The 16,969-nt window shown below is 47.4% G+C and overlaps 1 protein-coding gene across 1 annotated transcript in view; it reads left to right on the top strand.

Moving 5' to 3' along the window:
- Positions 1-16,969, top strand: part of EIF2AK1 (eukaryotic translation initiation factor 2 alpha kinase 1) — a 61,790-nt gene that overhangs the window by 28,629 nt on the left and 16,192 nt on the right. Inside the window, exons 6-10 of the mRNA XM_015426218.1 lie at positions 2,404-2,484; positions 11,827-11,926; positions 13,355-13,412; positions 14,096-14,375; positions 16,396-16,504. Coding sequence (XP_015281704.1) covers positions 2,404-2,484; positions 11,827-11,926; positions 13,355-13,412; positions 14,096-14,375; positions 16,396-16,504 — 628 coding nt within the window. The remainder of the gene's footprint in view (positions 1-2,403; positions 2,485-11,826; positions 11,927-13,354; positions 13,413-14,095; positions 14,376-16,395; positions 16,505-16,969) is intronic.

The following is a 16,969-nucleotide window of genomic DNA, read 5'->3' as shown; positions in this document are numbered from 1 at the left end:
CTTCATATGCTTCTATTAGGCTCCATTTTTTCCATCTTATTACATTATTTTTAGTAACATCTAGATTACAGTCTCCTGCTATCAGCAGTTGTCCTTCCGCAAATTTCTGTATTTTTGAGAAATTTTTTATCAAAAATCTTTTTTGTCCTTTATTGGGAGCATAGATATTTACTAATGTTATTAATTTGCCTTCAAATAAACATTTAACAAACAGATATCTTCCCTCCTCACTTGCTATTATTTCTCTTATCTTAATATCATGCTTCTTATGTACTAATATTGCCACTCCCCTAGCCTTAAATTCACTTCTAGCCTCAGCCAGCACCACCCATGCTGGGTCTTTAAGCAGCGGTTTATTATCCCTCTTCGGTTTATGTGTTTCCTGCAGGTACATAATATCTATGTTCTGTTGTTTGGTAAATCTGGAGAGTCTGTATCTCTTTAAATCAGAGCTCATACCATTCACGTTCAGTGTCAGCACTTTTAACCTTTCAGCCATACTCTTTTACTCTAAGTTTGCCTCCCCCCCCACGCTGAGAGTTAATTCTTGTTCTGTTAACTTTGCTTACACTTCTCCCCTTCCCTCCCCCCTCCCACTGTCCCCCTTGTGTAGAGCTCTTGTTTGAGGAGGAACAACTCATCCTCTCTCTACACCTTCAGGTGTGTGCACCACCCCCCTCCGATAGTTTAGTTCTTTCCCATTGCTAGTGACCTTTTGTTTAATACTTCCCTTAATTTTCTGCCTCTAGGAGCTTGTCCTTTGCCTCTTTTCCTGGTGCGTAGAAGGGCCTGCTTCCTCATCATCTGTTATTGCCGGTTCCTCCATCTCTATTTGCTCTTCCAGGTTCCTTGTTTCAAGCCCCAACTTCTCGAGTAGTTTTGCTGCCTCATGTGGATCTCTTGCACTTAGTCTTTTTCCTTCTTGGAAGATGATTATAGAGGCTGGGTACGCCCAGCTAAATTGTATTTTATTGTCATAAAGTTGCTGGGCATATGGTTTCATTAACCTCTTTTGGTTCAGCGTGTCTTGGCAGAAATCTTGCCGAACGTAAGTTTTTTTTCCTTTATAGTTTAATCCCTTAATTTTTTTTAAGGTTGAAAATATCTGTTGTTGTTTCTTTTCTCTTGCAAATTTTACAATTACTGGGCGGGGTTCCCCCCCTCTTCTTTTTGTTTGCAGCCTGTGTGCTCTCTCTATTTGGTCTTCTTTCAATTCTATCCCTTGTTCCGATATCCATTCCACCAAACATTGCTCCAAATTCTTTTGCCCCACGTCCTCTGAAATTCCATGTATTATCATGTTTGCCCGTCTGCCTCTATCTGACAGTTCTGCAGCCTGTTTCTTTAATTGAGTGATTTGTTCCTTGTTAACTCCGGCCATGCTCTTTGCTTGCATGGCCATTTCCTTCACTCCCCTAATTTCTTCTTTAATGTTTTTAAGCTCCTGTTTAACGTCACCAATCTCTTTTGATATTTTTTCCTGTGAGGCTAACACTAAAGCTTGAAATTGGGTAAGTTGTTCTGAAAGAGCCTTCACTGTCGTCGCCATGACAATTAATTAGCTGGCTGCAGCCTCTCTTATCTGTAAGGGTTGATAACTTTCCTCTTACCCTGCCAAGCCAGGAGTTCTTCGGCACGCCTTGTTCACTGTTCTTTTAGAGACCTCTGAGGCTGTTCTCTGGCAGTTTAGTGAGATTAATCTCCTCTTTTAGGTCATAAATCTTTCATCAGTTCGGAGCTGGGGGAGCGACGGCGTCTGTTCTTCAGAGCATGCGCACACCAACCAACAGGTCTTTGTTCTTGAAGATTGCCCCTCTCCCTAGTTGGAGCAAGGTTGAGCTTGTATGCATACTTCAGGAACGCTGTACAGTGATGGGGACCTGATAAAAGGTGTAGTTAGCCATAACAGCAAGTGGTGGTTTGTCATTATGGATGTGGGCTTGGGGGGAACATCAAGTTCATATGGTTTCTGCTTCTTCCCTGTACAGCCATTTAATTAGCTTTCATTGCAAAAAAGAGAGACATTTATCATGATGTCTGTACATATAATGGTTTACGTCCTTCTCTACAAACTGGAGTTCTAAACCGTGGTTTAATCTCTGTTTGGAATCCTAGTTTGTAGGGAAGAGGGGGAAATGCTAGTGGTTCGGTCGTAATTGACAAACTGCAATTTGCCACTGAGCTTTTTAACTAGATCACTGGAGAAGAGGGTGGGATTGCCCTAATCCTTCCCAGCTCATTTAATGTAAGGATGAACTGTACTTTTTCATTGTCTCTGAATGGCACCAAAACATGTTGCAGGATGGGTGTTGCGGGCAGGTTATCAGCCGGCCCTTGCCGTCATTTTAGAAACCTTTAGAATTTTGCTGTGTCCAACTGACTTATGGACCAATCCGTTTTCAGGTCAAGAACAAATTAGATGGTCAGTTCTATGCGATTAAAAAAATCCTTATTAAGAAGGCAACCAAAAGAGATTGTATGAAGGTATGCATTTATTTTATTATACTTTGGATGGTTTGTTTGCCCTATGGGTATCGAAGGCCCATTATACCCATGTTTAACATTCACTGCTAAAGGCCAGAGACCGTGCCACAATAGTGAGCAGGGGGGGAAAACCCACCGTTCTAAGCAAATATATATTCAGTCCATCTTAATAGTTATCTGAAAAGTTCAGAAGTTATTTTATCTGCAGTGAGGAGAGAGAATCGATGCAAAGAACCCACAATTTTTATTAATCACAGCCTCGAGGACAAAGGAGCCTTTGATACTGCCAACAATCTTTGACTGTAGACAGCAGGAGCTTTCTGGCTTGGGGGGGGGGGGGGGGGCTTGAGGAGGACAATTGCCTGGTGTGTTAAGCTTTGAAACAGCACACCAGACCCTCGTGAGAACTGGCCCAGGAGCTCTTACCCTGCTCCCCCTTAAAGGATCCCTCCTCCATTCAAGCCCATAGATTTTGAGGCTTGTGGGAAAGACTTTTTTCTGGTGGGACTGCCATTATTTGCCATAATGAAGGGGGGAGGTGTCCCTCTCCCTCCCCTCCTGCAAGATTTAAAGGACCCTTCAGCTGATCAGCAGGGAGCACATGGCCCATCAATCAGCTGGAAGGCCTTTTAAATCTTGCAGGAGGGAGGGGCGCACGCCACCACCTGCGGCTTGGAGTGCACGTGTGTGGGGGGTGTTCCTCTTTCCAGAAGCATTTAAAGGGATCCTTTAAATGCTTTGGGGAAGAAGCGGAAGGCAGCGCACACCTGCAATCCAAGTCAAAAATTCAGCTGGAGGGCCCTTGCAGGAGGGGAGGGAGAGGGCTGCGTGGCGGGGGGGGGGGCTTGAGGAGGACAATTGCCTGGTGTGTTAAGCTTTGAAACAGCACACCAGACCCTCGTGAGAACTGGCCCAGGAGCTCTTACCCTGCTCCCCCTTAAAGGATCCCTCCTCCATTCAAGCCCATAGATTTTGAGGCTTGTGGGAAAGACTTTTTTCTGGTGGGACTGCCATTATTTGCCATAATGAAGGGGGGAGGTGTCCCTCTCCCTCCCCTCCTGCAAGATTTAAAGGACCCTTCAGCTGATCAGCAGGGAGCACATGGCCCATCAATCAGCTGGAAGGCCTTTTAAATCTTGCAGGAGGGAGGGGCGCACGCCACCACCTGCGGCTTGGAGTGCACGTGTGTGGGGGGTGTTCCTCTTTCCAGAAGCATTTAAAGGGATCCTTTAAATGCTTTGGGGAAGAAGCGGAAGGCAGCGCACACCTGCAATCCAAGTCAAAAATTCAGCTGGAGGGCCCTTGCAGGAGGGGAGGGAGAGGGCTGCGTGCCACCCCCTCTTCTTCTCAGAAGCATTTAAAGGCTCCCTTTAAATGCTTTTGGGAAGAAGCAGGGGGCCTTTAAGGAAGGGGGCAAAGCCCCCCAATAGCCCCACCATGGCTATGGGCCAGCCTCCATTGGATCATGTGGGAAGCCCTTAACCCCAGCTATAGTCCATCTCCAGTCCACAAATGTGAGAGCATGAACTAATGATGAGAGTGCTCTGTCTGAGTACCAGGGCTCTTGGAATCCCCTTGGCGGCAACCCCCAGCTCCATTGCCGATTGTAGACCAGGTACAAATTCCACCCTAGCTCTAGCCAGCTATGACCAGCCTGGAGATCTGCACCAAAGGAACCATTCCCCCCTGGACTGGATGTATAATTGGGATGGGAAGGAGGGGCAGGCAAAAATTGAACTCTGACAGCTGTGACTGGGTCTGGTGCTTGATGCATTACCCTGGGATGGAAGGGGGGGGGGATTTCCACTGATCTGTCTCAGCTGACCACAGCCTGCCTTGTGCTTTCAAGGCATACAGGTAGTAATGTCGAAATGTCTGGAAGCACTGAGCCTGGAGCAGGCCGCTCCGCTCCGCTGTTCTGTCATTCCTCTCCCCCCCCCCCCCCCCAGTTAAGGACACAAAGGCACACGCCTGCTGAAGACGGAAAGCTGGGCTTGTGCTGCTGCGGGGAGTGAGGTGGGGGTCGGAGGGGATGAGAACAACACCTAGACTGGTGCAAAAAACCGGTCCACAGCTTTTCTTCCCAGCTCCCAGATGTTGTGGCAAGGTAGCAGCCAGTCTGTGCTGGTTGTGCCTGCCGACCACCCCCTCCCCCAAGGGTGGGGCTGCGTGCCAGCCCCTGAAGTGAGCCGGCTTTGGGTACCTTTGCAGTACCCCACCCCCTCCTTACCCTGATGATAATTTTTGCCTCTGCTCCGTCACCAGCTTGCCTGACTCTGCTGCCAAACCACTGGAGGATGCAACAACTCAGTCAGCACTCAGTGCAGCCTGAAAAACCAACATCTTTGGTTTTATGGTGCTTTTATTCCCTGGCATTTTTTAATTGAGAAGTCCTGTTTATTTATATTATTTGTTTGTTTAATTTGTATCCCTCCCTCCCTGCCGAGGCAGACTCAGGGCAGCTTACAGAAAATGTGTGTGTGTGTGTATAAAATCTCCTTATATATAAAAGAGATTTGGAATGGCTTCTGTCCTATGGGGTGGCAAGATTGCATGCGCTTCCTCAGCCATTGGTTTTTCGGCTGCCAGTCAAGACTACTGGCGTGCCATTGGCTGGGGGGGGAGGAACGAGGCTAGCTGCCTTGGCCCCCGCGCGGCTGGAATGGGTGGCGAGCAGGCAGTGGGGAGACGGACGAGGCCAGCCGCCTTGGATAGCCGGGCCTTCGCTCAGTCACAAAACCCCCACAATGTATAAGATCATAGATGCTAGTAAACATAAGTGCTAATAAATGACGGCGGCATTGTCTTGGCATCCAGACTTATTTATTTGTTTCAGTGGCTTGTTTTGTTTTTTGTTTTGGTTCGGACACATTCTGGAGAGGCAGCATACAAAGGCTTTAAATAACTGAGATGTTGTTGCCCAGCTCTGAAAAAATATACCCCCATCTGCCTGCTAGCAGTCGGTCTACCATCCTAGCTGTGGAAACTGCCGCCCAGCCCAATCTCGTTAGAACTCGGAAGCTAAGCAGGGGTCGGCCCCGGTTAGTCCTGGGATGGGAGACCACCAAGGAAGTCCAGGGTTGCCACGCAGAGTCAGGCAGTGGCAAGACAACCTCTGCTCATCTCTCAAATTGAAAATCCTACGGAGTCGCCATAAGTCGAGTGTGATACCATTCTGCTCACCCAGTTTCCTAGGACCGATTTCTCCCTCACACTGGCACCTTTCCATCAGCTTCTGTAAGAGGTTCAGGATCCTTGGGAACAGTTGATGTCATCAGTTGCTTGTTCTGCACTGGGAGGGGTTGAGGCCCTCCCAGTCTCTTGCTGTGAATGACAGGGGTATCTGGAGGGCTGTCCCCTACCGGTTCTTGCTGCAAGACTGGTCTCACTGCTTACCTCTGAGCCAGGATGTGTGCAGGTTGTCCGAACGCCCGCCTTCTGCTTGGCCTTGAGTGAGGAAGCCCTGCCACCCTTTCAACTGTCGACCTATAGCTGGGCATAGCAGCAGTAGCAACAGCAGCCAGGTCAGGCAGGAGGCTTGCATGACAGAAAACCTAAAACCTTAACTAGGGCTCAAGAGTGCCACCTAGAACTTCTGGGATCCCGGACTCCTGGAGGGTGACGTTAGAAGGACCCATTCATTTCCATTACACATTGGACCATCCTGCCACACTTAATCCCTTTTGGACTAAAGGATAATCTGACTTGGACCAGACTACCTATTTGTCATGGAAGTTCAAGAGCCGTTACCGGGTGCTCGTTGAAGGTGGGGCTACATTTCATATGTCTCTGATTGGTAACAGGAGCCTCTGACATCAGAGAGGTGGCTTTGCATATCATTCGCTAAAGCAGCTTGTTGCTTTTAGAAAGGAGGCGGGCTTAGTTCCTGTTCCATTGGACCATAAATACCTGGACAGATTTGGGATTTTCACTTGTCTTCAGAGAAAACTGAGTCCACAGGAGTTTGGGTTAAGGAGTCCTCTGACTTCGTGTTACTGCAAGGAACTCTGCAGTTGCTCTGAGGCACCTGCTATAACTTAGAAGATGTGTGTTTAACTTAATTAGTTCAACTTTATTGCTGTATCCACCCACCGTTTTCATTTTGTTCTCTCGCATGTATAATAAACCTTTTTATAAATACATTTGGAGGGAGGCTTTGCTTAGTACAATTTATTTCTCCGGGATATGTCTGTTAATCTCTTCCCCACATACTGGACCGCACGAGTGCTGCACGGCTGGTTATAAGGTGTTTTCTAAGGTTTCTGCCCTGACACTTTGTTCTTGCTCTAGTACTGCACTGGAAGAGTACCTTTACAGCGGGTCAGCTGAGATGTTTTGAGGAGGTCCCGAGTAGCAACAACTGGTTACCAGAGTGTTTTCCGAGGAACCCTTGCTCTAAGGGAGTTTCCCAGCAAGGAAAGAAATTATCCCTCCCCCCCCTTCCTACCATAACAGCTTGGTGAGAGGTGTTGGTGGCTGTCCGTCCAAAGCCACAGTGCTGCTGTCAGGAAAGGAGAGGACCGAAGAGAAGGGGGAACCCAGATCTTACAGTCAACTGCAGCCACTGTTTGAATTCTCTGTCATCGATTTGACCGATAAACTACTTCAGGGGATCAGCAAGCAGAGGAATAAATGAATGCCTCAGGCGAGAATGCTAGCAAAATATGGGTCCTGCAGGATGAACTTAAAGAAGATAGCAGTGCAGATAAGCAGACTCCTCCTAGACTGACAAATGCCCCCTCCCCGGGGACTGAGCACAATCCACGTGCAGCAGCTGACGGGGCAGCCCCGATCCTAAAAGAATACGCCCTGTATTCTTTGGATGGCAAATCCAGGGAACCAGGCTTTACTTATTGGGGCAGCTGTGGACCGAGACGTAGTAAGGGTGGTCCCATCCTGATGAAAGAAGAATCAGTCCTGAGAATTGGGGCAGAGGGCATGATGTATATTAATGACATGGAGTGGGCACAGACCAGTCGAGGGTGCTGCCCATGAACCGATGGTGGCCCCGGCCACTGGTAATGTGCACTTTTCAACAGCCCCCGTGGCCAAGGCTAGTTTGATGTGCCTCTCTTAAAAGACAGCATTAACTTTCCCACTCTCAGGAGCCTGAAGGAGGCTAGGGAAAAGTGGGGACTGAAGAGAACACTGCAAAGTGACACCAGTATATTATCTTCAGGGTATCACTCAGCTAAGCCGGGTCGGTAGCTGGAAGGAAGACTCTGCAGAGGAAGGCAGTGGCAAACCACCTCTGCTTCTCACTTGCCTCGAAAGACCTTTGCTAGAGTTGCCATAAGAGGGCTGCAACTTGTCGGCACTTTACAGGCACGTAGGCACATACACATATTGCTCAGCTACTAGAGCATTTCAAAGGTTATTGACTGCCTGTATTCAGGCTTTAACTGGGAATATGTGGTGCTAGCCCTCCAGGGATCGTGAGCCTGGAAAGACGTCTCTGTATCAGCAAAAGCAGTGGGTTTACGCATACACACACACACAATGAAATGACTGTCAAGCAAATAGATATAGTCTTGGGTGTGAAACCTCTACTTCTTAAAGGGGGTGGCGAGGATCAAGCACAGATGCCTTTGGAATTTACCATTCACTTGATACTGCCCTGAAGAGCTAGAGAAGATCTACAGGATTCACAAGTCAACATCTAGGAGTGCAGAGTGACCAACAGGTCAGAGTTCAGAGTATTTTTCTGGGAAGGGAATATGGATCAAGAGCAGAACCTGTCCTTCTGAAAAGGAGACCGGGCATCTGCTGTGCCATATATACCCCGGGGACATCACAAGCTGAAAATGAGGTATTGGCCAATGATCACAACATACTTTATTGGGCACATAAACAACTGAGATTTGGAGGACTGATCTTATCACTGCCTGGTTGTCAAACCCCAAGTTGCCCTCTCGTTCTGAAGTGCCCATGTAGAATACCAAAACTGTTGAGAAGAACCCTAGGAAGATAGGGTGCCTAGTGATCTCAGTGCTTGGCCTGGCATGTGGGCTACTTGATTACCGGCAGTCCTGTGTAGAAACAGCCAAAGCCAAGACTCCTGGTCACGTCAGAATTGACTGGTAGTTCTGCTTGCTGATGGAGGTTATCTTGCTCAGTAGCAACTCTGGTAAAGCCCAACGAGGAGAGCCACACTGGTCAAAGTTATCTTCCATACCTCTTGTGATCACTAGGCGATGATGGGGAGAACGGATACCTGTGGCAGCCCTGGCCAGCTGTGCGCAGATGTCTCTTCTGGCGTTGACTGCTGCGCAGGCAAAATACCCCATCAACACATGGATGCTCTGCAGTCTGCACTTGCTGCAGCAGAGAGCGTGTTTGAGAAAGCCTCGCAGCAGGGCCATCTGAACCTCGGGGACATGACCAGTACCTGTTCCTCCATCAGCTCTGATCGTCAGGTAATTTTTTTCATTTGCTGAGGGGTACACAGGTCACTGGCAAGTATCTCAAAGGCATGCTTCCTGCCAACAAAGAGGAAATCATCCAGGTAATGAGTGACTTGGTCTATCCCAGGGGTCCCCTGCCTCTTTAGGTCTGTGAGTACCTTTTAGAATTCTGACCCAGATGGCGGAGCCAACCACAAAATGGCTGTCACAGAAGACCAAGCCAGCCATAAAATGTCAGGAAGAGAGCTTATGCGTAACTCTTAAGCACTTCAGCGTTTCAGGCAGAAGCTCTGCTTAGCAGGATGCCTTTTAAAATGAATGTACTGTTTAAAACTCTTCTTGCATGCACACAGCTTGCCTTCAGTCACACAGTAGTTGGAGTCAGTGTTCCCTTTAAGCCGCACTAGTGTGAGCTAGCTCACAGTTTTTTAGCCTCTGGCTCACACATTTTTGTCTTAGCTCAGGAAGGATGGCTCCAGAGCAAACTAATTTATGCCGTAGCCAGATCGCTCGCTCACAGTTTTAATGCCAGGAGCTCACAAAGTAGAATTTTTTGTTCACAGGACTCCACAGCTTAGAGGGAGCATTGGTTGGAGTGGCTGCCAAAGCAGCTTTTTAAAAAATCTTCACAGCCCATCAGATATGTGGCCATTCAGAAGCCCTGCTGGGCCAAAACCCCACGCGACCCTGCCCACTTTCTGAATGCACTTGGCAAGTGCCAAGAGTGGTGTTGGTGGGTGCCCTGTTGGGGAGGCACCCCCAGTAGTTCCAGTAGGGGAAAATATGTTGGTGAGAGTTGGACAAACTAAAATAAAGGGGAGTCAGATGATGAATGGGCCCCTTTGATTTTGGTCCTTCTCTCGGCCATGGCGACTGATTGTCTTGCCACGGAGACCGTGGGCTCATTCAGGCCACAGAAGAACTTCTTTCACCTGGGATTTGATCTTGGATGCAAAGTCTGACCCTGGTATGTTTTATCAAGACCAGGGTGGAGGAATCAGGGCCGGGGTGGTGTGGGGGAGATATTCTTTCCCAGTTTACTGTCTGTTTCGGAGCACAGTTCAGAGTGCTAGGGCACCCATTTCCTGGATGTTTTAAAAATACTGAGAGAGGGGTCTTAGCATCACAAGAACCATCTTCTCCAATGTGAAGCCTCTCCATGCATGAAGGTCTGCCTTGAAGGTTTGCTGTTTGTGACCTTCGGTGTTTCCCCATGTTTTCTGTGGGCTTGCTGGTCTTCCTGTATTTTTTTCCTGTTCTGTTCTGATGAATTAGTATCTCTGCTGTAAGACATTTTACGTGATTTTTGTCTGCTGCTGAACTATTTTTTACAATATTTTTTCTTCAGGAATCTTACTACTACTGCTTTTGTCATTGCTCAGCTGTCTGTATCAATTGCCTTAGTGTTTTTTTTTACAAATGTTGTATCTTTTCGTACATGTTCTTTACTTCGGTCACACAGTGGCATAAATAAATAACGCATGTTCTCGAAATGAGCTGAATTTTTCAAATGCGGCGCAAGCTATAGGGCACGGCACCCCATTGCCATGGTCTTGTCAAAGTACCTGCTTCAGTAGAGGAGGTGGGGGGGGGGAGTGGAGGTTTCTTTCCTAGCTTGACAAGATTGGGTCAGGAACTCTCCACATAAGAAAACCTAAGGCCCTTTCCAGCAGCAGCAGTACAGCACTGGTGCAGTTGTGAGTGAATTTACATTATGCAGCGGCCTAGCTCATATCCCATAGAAGTCGTTGCTGTCTCCGTCGAGATGGGGGAAAGGTAGGCAACAAGCTTTTATCTTTGGGAATGAGCACAAACCTAAAAATTCCGGTTTGGGTTTTGGGGAGGCCTTTGAACCAAACCCGTCTGTTTCGCTTCCCCCTGCTTCAAAGCGAAACAGAGGGGAGCAAAATGGATGGGTTTAAATGGCTGGCAGCTTTTTAAACCTAATAGCGGATGGGCGGACCTGTCCCACTGTTAGGTTTAAACGGCTCGCAGCCGTTTCAGCCTGACAGTGGGGCGGTGCACCTGTCAGCTGGCAGCCATTTCACTGGTCCATGTAGCCTCCCCCACTTGGCTTACTGATCAAGGAGTTAAATATTAGTCTCTGTGAGCCCAAAGTATTGACCTTCAGAGGCTGCCTGTTGTGTCTTTTTATGATTACTGCTCTGGTCTCGCCTCTTTGAAAGTTGGCCTCCACAGGAGGGAGAATAATTCTGCCGCATCTTGTGGGGGGCCCCCAGTCTTTTTGAGCCCGCTGACGCCTTTGGAATCCTGACACGGGGTGGGGGCACGTCTACAGCTTGGCTGCCGCAGAAGGCAGAACCGCATACACAGAGGAAGCCCAGGTGCAGAGGGAGGGGAAAGAGGGATAATTTTAAAAAAATACACTGGGAAGCAGGAGCGAGAGAATAGAACCAATCCTATGGTGTCCAGCCAATCAGATTTCCAGAGGCCAGTCATAGAATCAGAGTTGGAAGGGGCCATACAGACCATCTAGTCCAACCCCCTGCCCAATGCAGGACCGGCGTAAAGCATCTCTGACAAATATTCGTCCAGCCTCTTCTTGAAAGCTGTCAGTGAAGGGGAGCTCACCACCTCCCTAGGCAGCTGATTCCACCTTTGAATCACTCTGCAGGGCAAAAGCCCCATGTGGTCCTCTCTACTTTCTAAAAATGGTTGGTGGGCACCACGTTGGGATTCCCTAGTTTGGAGAATTGCATTCTCTTAGAGGAGGCTCAGCCAGAATGTCAGAACTGCTGCAGCAGGTTCCTTTTGTGGCCAGGAATTTCACTCTGATGTACTCTAATGTGTACTCTTTTCGAGGAGCAACATGTGCTTCAGATTTTATTTCGAAAAACGAATTTGCTTTCCTTGTCAGAACTTCTGACAGTAGCTGGCAAGAAGACTTGGATATATTCTCTTTGGTCTGTTTCGGTAGGTGTTACGAGAAGTTAAAGTGTTGGCTGAACTGCAGCACCCGAATATTGTGGGGTATCACACTGCTTGGATGGAACATGTTCAACCAGGCTGCCTAAAAGGTGAGTGTAATTCTCACCTTCACAATCGTAGTGTGTCCTCTGGATGAGGTGCATATCCTGATGAAGATCTGCCACTCCTGTAGCATTCGAGGAAAAAAAGGGATTGTAAATTAAAAAGGAGTTTACGGAATATGACCCTGGTCTGCGCCAATCGAAAGGCAAATTCAGCCTTAAGCATTAGGGAAGAGAGTAAACAAACTCAAAATGTATGATGTTTAGGCGACGGATGAGTATACCACAGCCAAATTCAGTTCTTTTAGCCATAGGTAGTCTTCAGCTGTTGATGGCGTTTAGCTCTGGGGAGGTGCTGTGGCTCAGTGGCAGAGCATCTTTGCATGTTGAAGGCCCCTGGTTTGTTCCCTGGCAGCTTCTTTCATTCTAAAGACCAGGTTGCAGGTGATGTGAGAGATGACCACCTGAGGCCCTGGAGCGCTGCTGCCAGACAGAGAAGACTGACCAAGGCAGCTTTATCTCTGGGCTTCTCTTCTGCTTAATTCTCAGGGTGCAGAGGTCTTTCGGTAGTCTCCAGGGACACGGGGGATGTTGGGTAGGGGGCAACTAAGCTCTTCCATGGCACGTAGGCTTTGAATGCCTCCGTAAGGCATTCTCACCGGGACCCAAGGCGGATTACTCAGAGTGAGTCAGTACAATCAACAGAATGGGACATTAAATAAACAATGAAAAAGGATTGTAGAAGTCTGGAATCAACCAGAAATCTAAAAACCAGAATTGAAGCAAAGCACAAGTATTAACATGATGCAGTAATCGATGCAAAAGTTACATAGTAGGAGCTGACTTACAGCAAGCTGTACACAGTAGTATAGACCACAGTCCCTCATCATTTATACAGGTTCATAAATTATTTTGTTCAGTGCATACCTGTTATCCATGTAGAAAAGTTATCTTGAATAATTCAGTTTCGTAGAAGGCCAGGAGTGTGGGAGCCTTCCTGACCTCACCAGGCATGCCATTCCCATAAAGTAGAGGCCACAGCAGAGAAAGCACATGTGTAGTTGTTGATTTTGCCCATTTTCAGGGTGGTACCTGCAGAAGTCCCTGCTCAGATGAGCGAAGGTGTCATGGCGGAGCATAGGGGTGGAGAGGTGGTTCTGCAGATAAGAGGGACCAAGGCCATGAAGGGCCTTGCACGTGATAGCCAGTACTTTACATATTGTGTGTGTGTGTATTTCTGTATGTACACACACACCAGGTAGGGTGGAAGTGCCTTTGTGAGGTTTGAAGCTTGTTGGGTAGGTGTGTCTATTTCTGGAACATTCTGACATCTGAATTTGCGTTAATCAAGAGCATGATGGTTTAAATTACCTACACAATTTAAATTGCCTGAACAACTTCATTTAAAGCATAATTTTCCTGCTGTTCAAGTCTCTGTTTTTGTTAAGAGTTTCATGTCTCTGTGTTCGTTTGCAGCTGAGAAGACCTTGGACTTGCCATACCTGAAAATGACTTCTAAAGCAGGAAGTACTAAGTATGTGACAAGAATTGTTTTTGTCAGCCTCCCTGCCCTCCCCATAACCCAAAATTTTGCCAAATTGGTCTTGTTTTATAGTAATGAGGATCTATTCTTAAACTAGTCCTGTTCCATCTGCTTCTTACTCGGAGAAAGTGTCCCCCCCCCAATGCAGTGCATTCATAAGTTGCATTCCCCCACCTGCACTTTGAAGTCAAGCAGCCCTGTTGTGGCCCACTCAGATCTCTTAATCCCTAACTTCGCTGCATGAATAAACCACAGCTGAGTGCCGAGTTATTTTCTTAGTGTCATACAAATTTAGGTTAATTTACTGAGAAAGCATTTAACAGCCAGTTAAGTCTAGCAAGATGGAAAGCCACAAGAAGGCAAAGCCCAGCTGGTGCACAACGGCAGCTTATCTGGAAAAATAATAAAGTTTTTAAGATCTTCCAGAATTTCTACTTAGCAACATAATCTGTAGTCTAATCCTTTACCCAAGCATTTTACTAACATAATCCATAGTCTAACTCTTTACCCCAAGCATTTTTCTGAACCATTTTATTACAATGCTGCCCTATTATGTATGTAACAAAGTCCTCTTGAATAATATAGAAGAACATGACAGTCTAGCCATTAACTACTTGTTTGTTTTATTGGCTTTGGAAGAAGAACACTTCTGTTCTTTGCTGTTTGTTTTGCAGAGGTAATTGCAGTGTCGAAGAGATGGAAGAGAGCAATTCCATTATCTTTGCCGACCCCAACAATGGAGTCAGTAGGGATGAAGAAGGAAGTAAGACGAATGTGTACGAACTCTCTGCTGATTCCGACGACAGCAGCTGTACCAGCGAGGCTGCCAGTAGGTTGCGCTGCGTAGACCATGTTCCGTCTGCTCTCCCTCGCTGCCCTCAAGATCGAAATAAAGGCAGTGCAAGCCAAGAAGAACTTTCCCAGAAGGATCTGTCTTTGCAAGGGCGATGTGAGGTAAGCGCAGGTTTCTTTTTTTGCTGGCGGGGCAAGGCAGTCTTGAGCAAACCTGACTCAGGTAGTAGAACCAAAATAAAAATGTAGCTGTTTTGCTAAAGATGGGACGTGCCATGCAAATAGAAGGGGCGAGTGATAGGATTTATGTGAGTCCTTTCCCCTTTTAAATTACAGATTGATTAAAGTTAGAAGCCAGTCTTATCACCAACAGTTTAATAATACAATTCAGTCAAGTTGAGGCCGACTTACAGCAACCTTTCATGGGGTTTTCAAGGCAAGGAATCAGCAGAAGTGGTTTGCCATTGTCTTCCTTTGAGTAGCAGCCCCAGGCTTCCTTCGTGGCTTCCCATCCAAGTACTGATGGTGGCCAACCCTGCTTAGTTTCCAAGCTCTGATAAACTCAGGCTAGTCTGGGCTGGGCTGTTACAACACCAGTAAGCGGTGCCTGGTATTTAACTCAGTGTCTTTTTCTTTCATTGAAAGCCAGTTTGGTGTAGTGGTTAGGAGCGCGGACTCTAATCTGGGAGAACTGGGTTTGATTCCCCACTCCTCCACATGCAGCTGCTGGATGACCTTGGGCAAGCCATAATTCTGGCATAGCTGTTCTTGAAAAAGAGCAGTTTCTGTCAGAGCTCTCTCAGCCCCACCGACCTCACTGGGTGTCAGTCGTGGGGAAGGGAAAGGAGTTTGTAAGCCACTCTGAGACTCCTTTGCGTACCGAAGGGGGGGTATAAATCCAATCTCCTCCTCCTCCCCCTCCCCCCCATATGCTGATGTGCCATTCTTTAAGGCAGGGAGGACCCTCTGTGGTTGCTGTCTTGAAGCTATAAGCCATCCTTGTTGCCGTAAGCAAGTTCCAGATAAGTTTGTGATGCTGACTGGCATTGGGTTCTAGAAGAAGAAGAAGAGATTGGATTTATGCCTCGCCCTTCACTACAATCTCCTTTCCCTTCCCCACGACTGACACCCAGTTAGGTCGGTGGGGCTGAGAGAGCTCTTTCCAGGACTGTCCTTGAGAGAACAGCTCTGACAGAACTATGGCTTACCCTGCCCGTGGTAGGCCTGCCATCCTCGGCCTCCGTGTGGGCAGCAGCTCATAGACGGGGCTGCTGTTTCAGAACAGCGTGTATTTTATTTATTTATTGAAAACATTTATCCAACTCCTTTCTCCCTTACGGGACTCAAGGTAACTTTGCAATAGGAATAAAAAGGATTACGAGAAGTGCAATAAAAATATAAACAAAACAGTTGTAAAAACCCAGAGAAGTCACGATTTGTGCGTAAAATCAGCGGTAGGTTGGCAGGCACCTCCCGCAATTGTCTGCTTTGTTTCCATATAACTTGCTTAGATGTCATCGAGAACCAAGTACCAACAACAGAAAATCTTGCTCTGATTTTCTTTAATATTCATACGGGGTGACCTAAGTTTCAGTTCTCTGCTGCTAGTTTGAAATGCAGCCAGCCAGTTTACGGGACAACTTGACACCACTTATAGACACAGCATTTCAAACTAGCAGCAAATAACTGAAACTTAGGTCACCCCGTATGAATATTAAAGAAAATCAGAGCAAGAAAACCCTCCGTGGTTTTTCAAGTCAGTAGACATTCAGAGGTGGTTCTGCCATCGCCTGCCCTCTGCGTAGCAGCCCCAGACTTCCTTGGTGGTCTCCCATCCAGGGATTAACCAGGGCTGACCCTGCTTAGCTTTCGAGATGGGATGAGAGCGGGCTCTGAAATGATAGGAAAATGTTTTTTCCAGTACTTTGTGGCTTAGTGACTAGTATTGGGAGATATGAGTTCTCTTTCTAATTTGTGAAATCCAGATAACTTTTGAAATTGTCTCATCTCTGTTGCAAGGCAATGGTTCATACAGATTGTCCACTGGAATCTTCCCCCCACCCCCCAGATGGCAGCACTCTGCTGCTTTTACTGACTCCCTCCTCTCCACTGCTCCCCCTCAGATGGTATACATACTCCTGGAAGAATGCTCAAGAAGCTTGTGTTGCTGTTGTCTTCACAGATGAAATACCATCTGATGCTTCACATACAGATGCAGCTGTGTGAAACCTCCTTGTGGGAGTGGATCACTAACAGAAACAAAACATGCCTGAGAACAGAGGAGCCTACCGGTAAGTTTTAAGCAAGTACCTTTGAAAACATGTTTGGCTGTGTATCATGAAGTGTAGAATCATAGAATCACAGAGTTGGAAGGGGCCACACAGGCCATCTAGCCCAACCCCCTGTTCAGTGCAGGATCAGCCTAGAGCATCCTGGCAAGTGTTTGTCTGGCTGCTGCTGAAAGACTGCCAGGGAGGGGGAGCTCACCACCTCCCTAGGCAGCTGATTCCACTGTTGCACAACTCTTCCTGTAAAAAGGTTTTTCCTAATATCCAGCCAGTACCTTCCCGCCCTTAATTTAAACCCATTCTTGCGAGTCCTGTCCTCTGCTGCCAACGGGAACAGCTCCCCGCTCTTCTCTAAGTGACAGCCCTTTAAATACTTCAAGAGAGCAATCATGTCCTCTTCTCCAGACTGAACAGTCCCAAGTCCCTCAGCCTTTCCTCAGAGGGCCCCTGATTATCCGTGTCTCCAGC

The sequence above is a fragment of the Gekko japonicus genome, unplaced genomic scaffold (genome assembly GCF_001447785.1).
Source record: "Gekko japonicus isolate JY-2015 unplaced genomic scaffold, Gekko_japonicus_V1.1 scaffold384, whole genome shotgun sequence".
Taxonomy (NCBI): Eukaryota; Metazoa; Chordata; class Lepidosauria; order Squamata; family Gekkonidae; genus Gekko; species Gekko japonicus.
The sequence above is the reverse complement of the archived record's forward strand: the minus strand, read 5'-3'. Positions and strand labels throughout refer to the sequence as shown.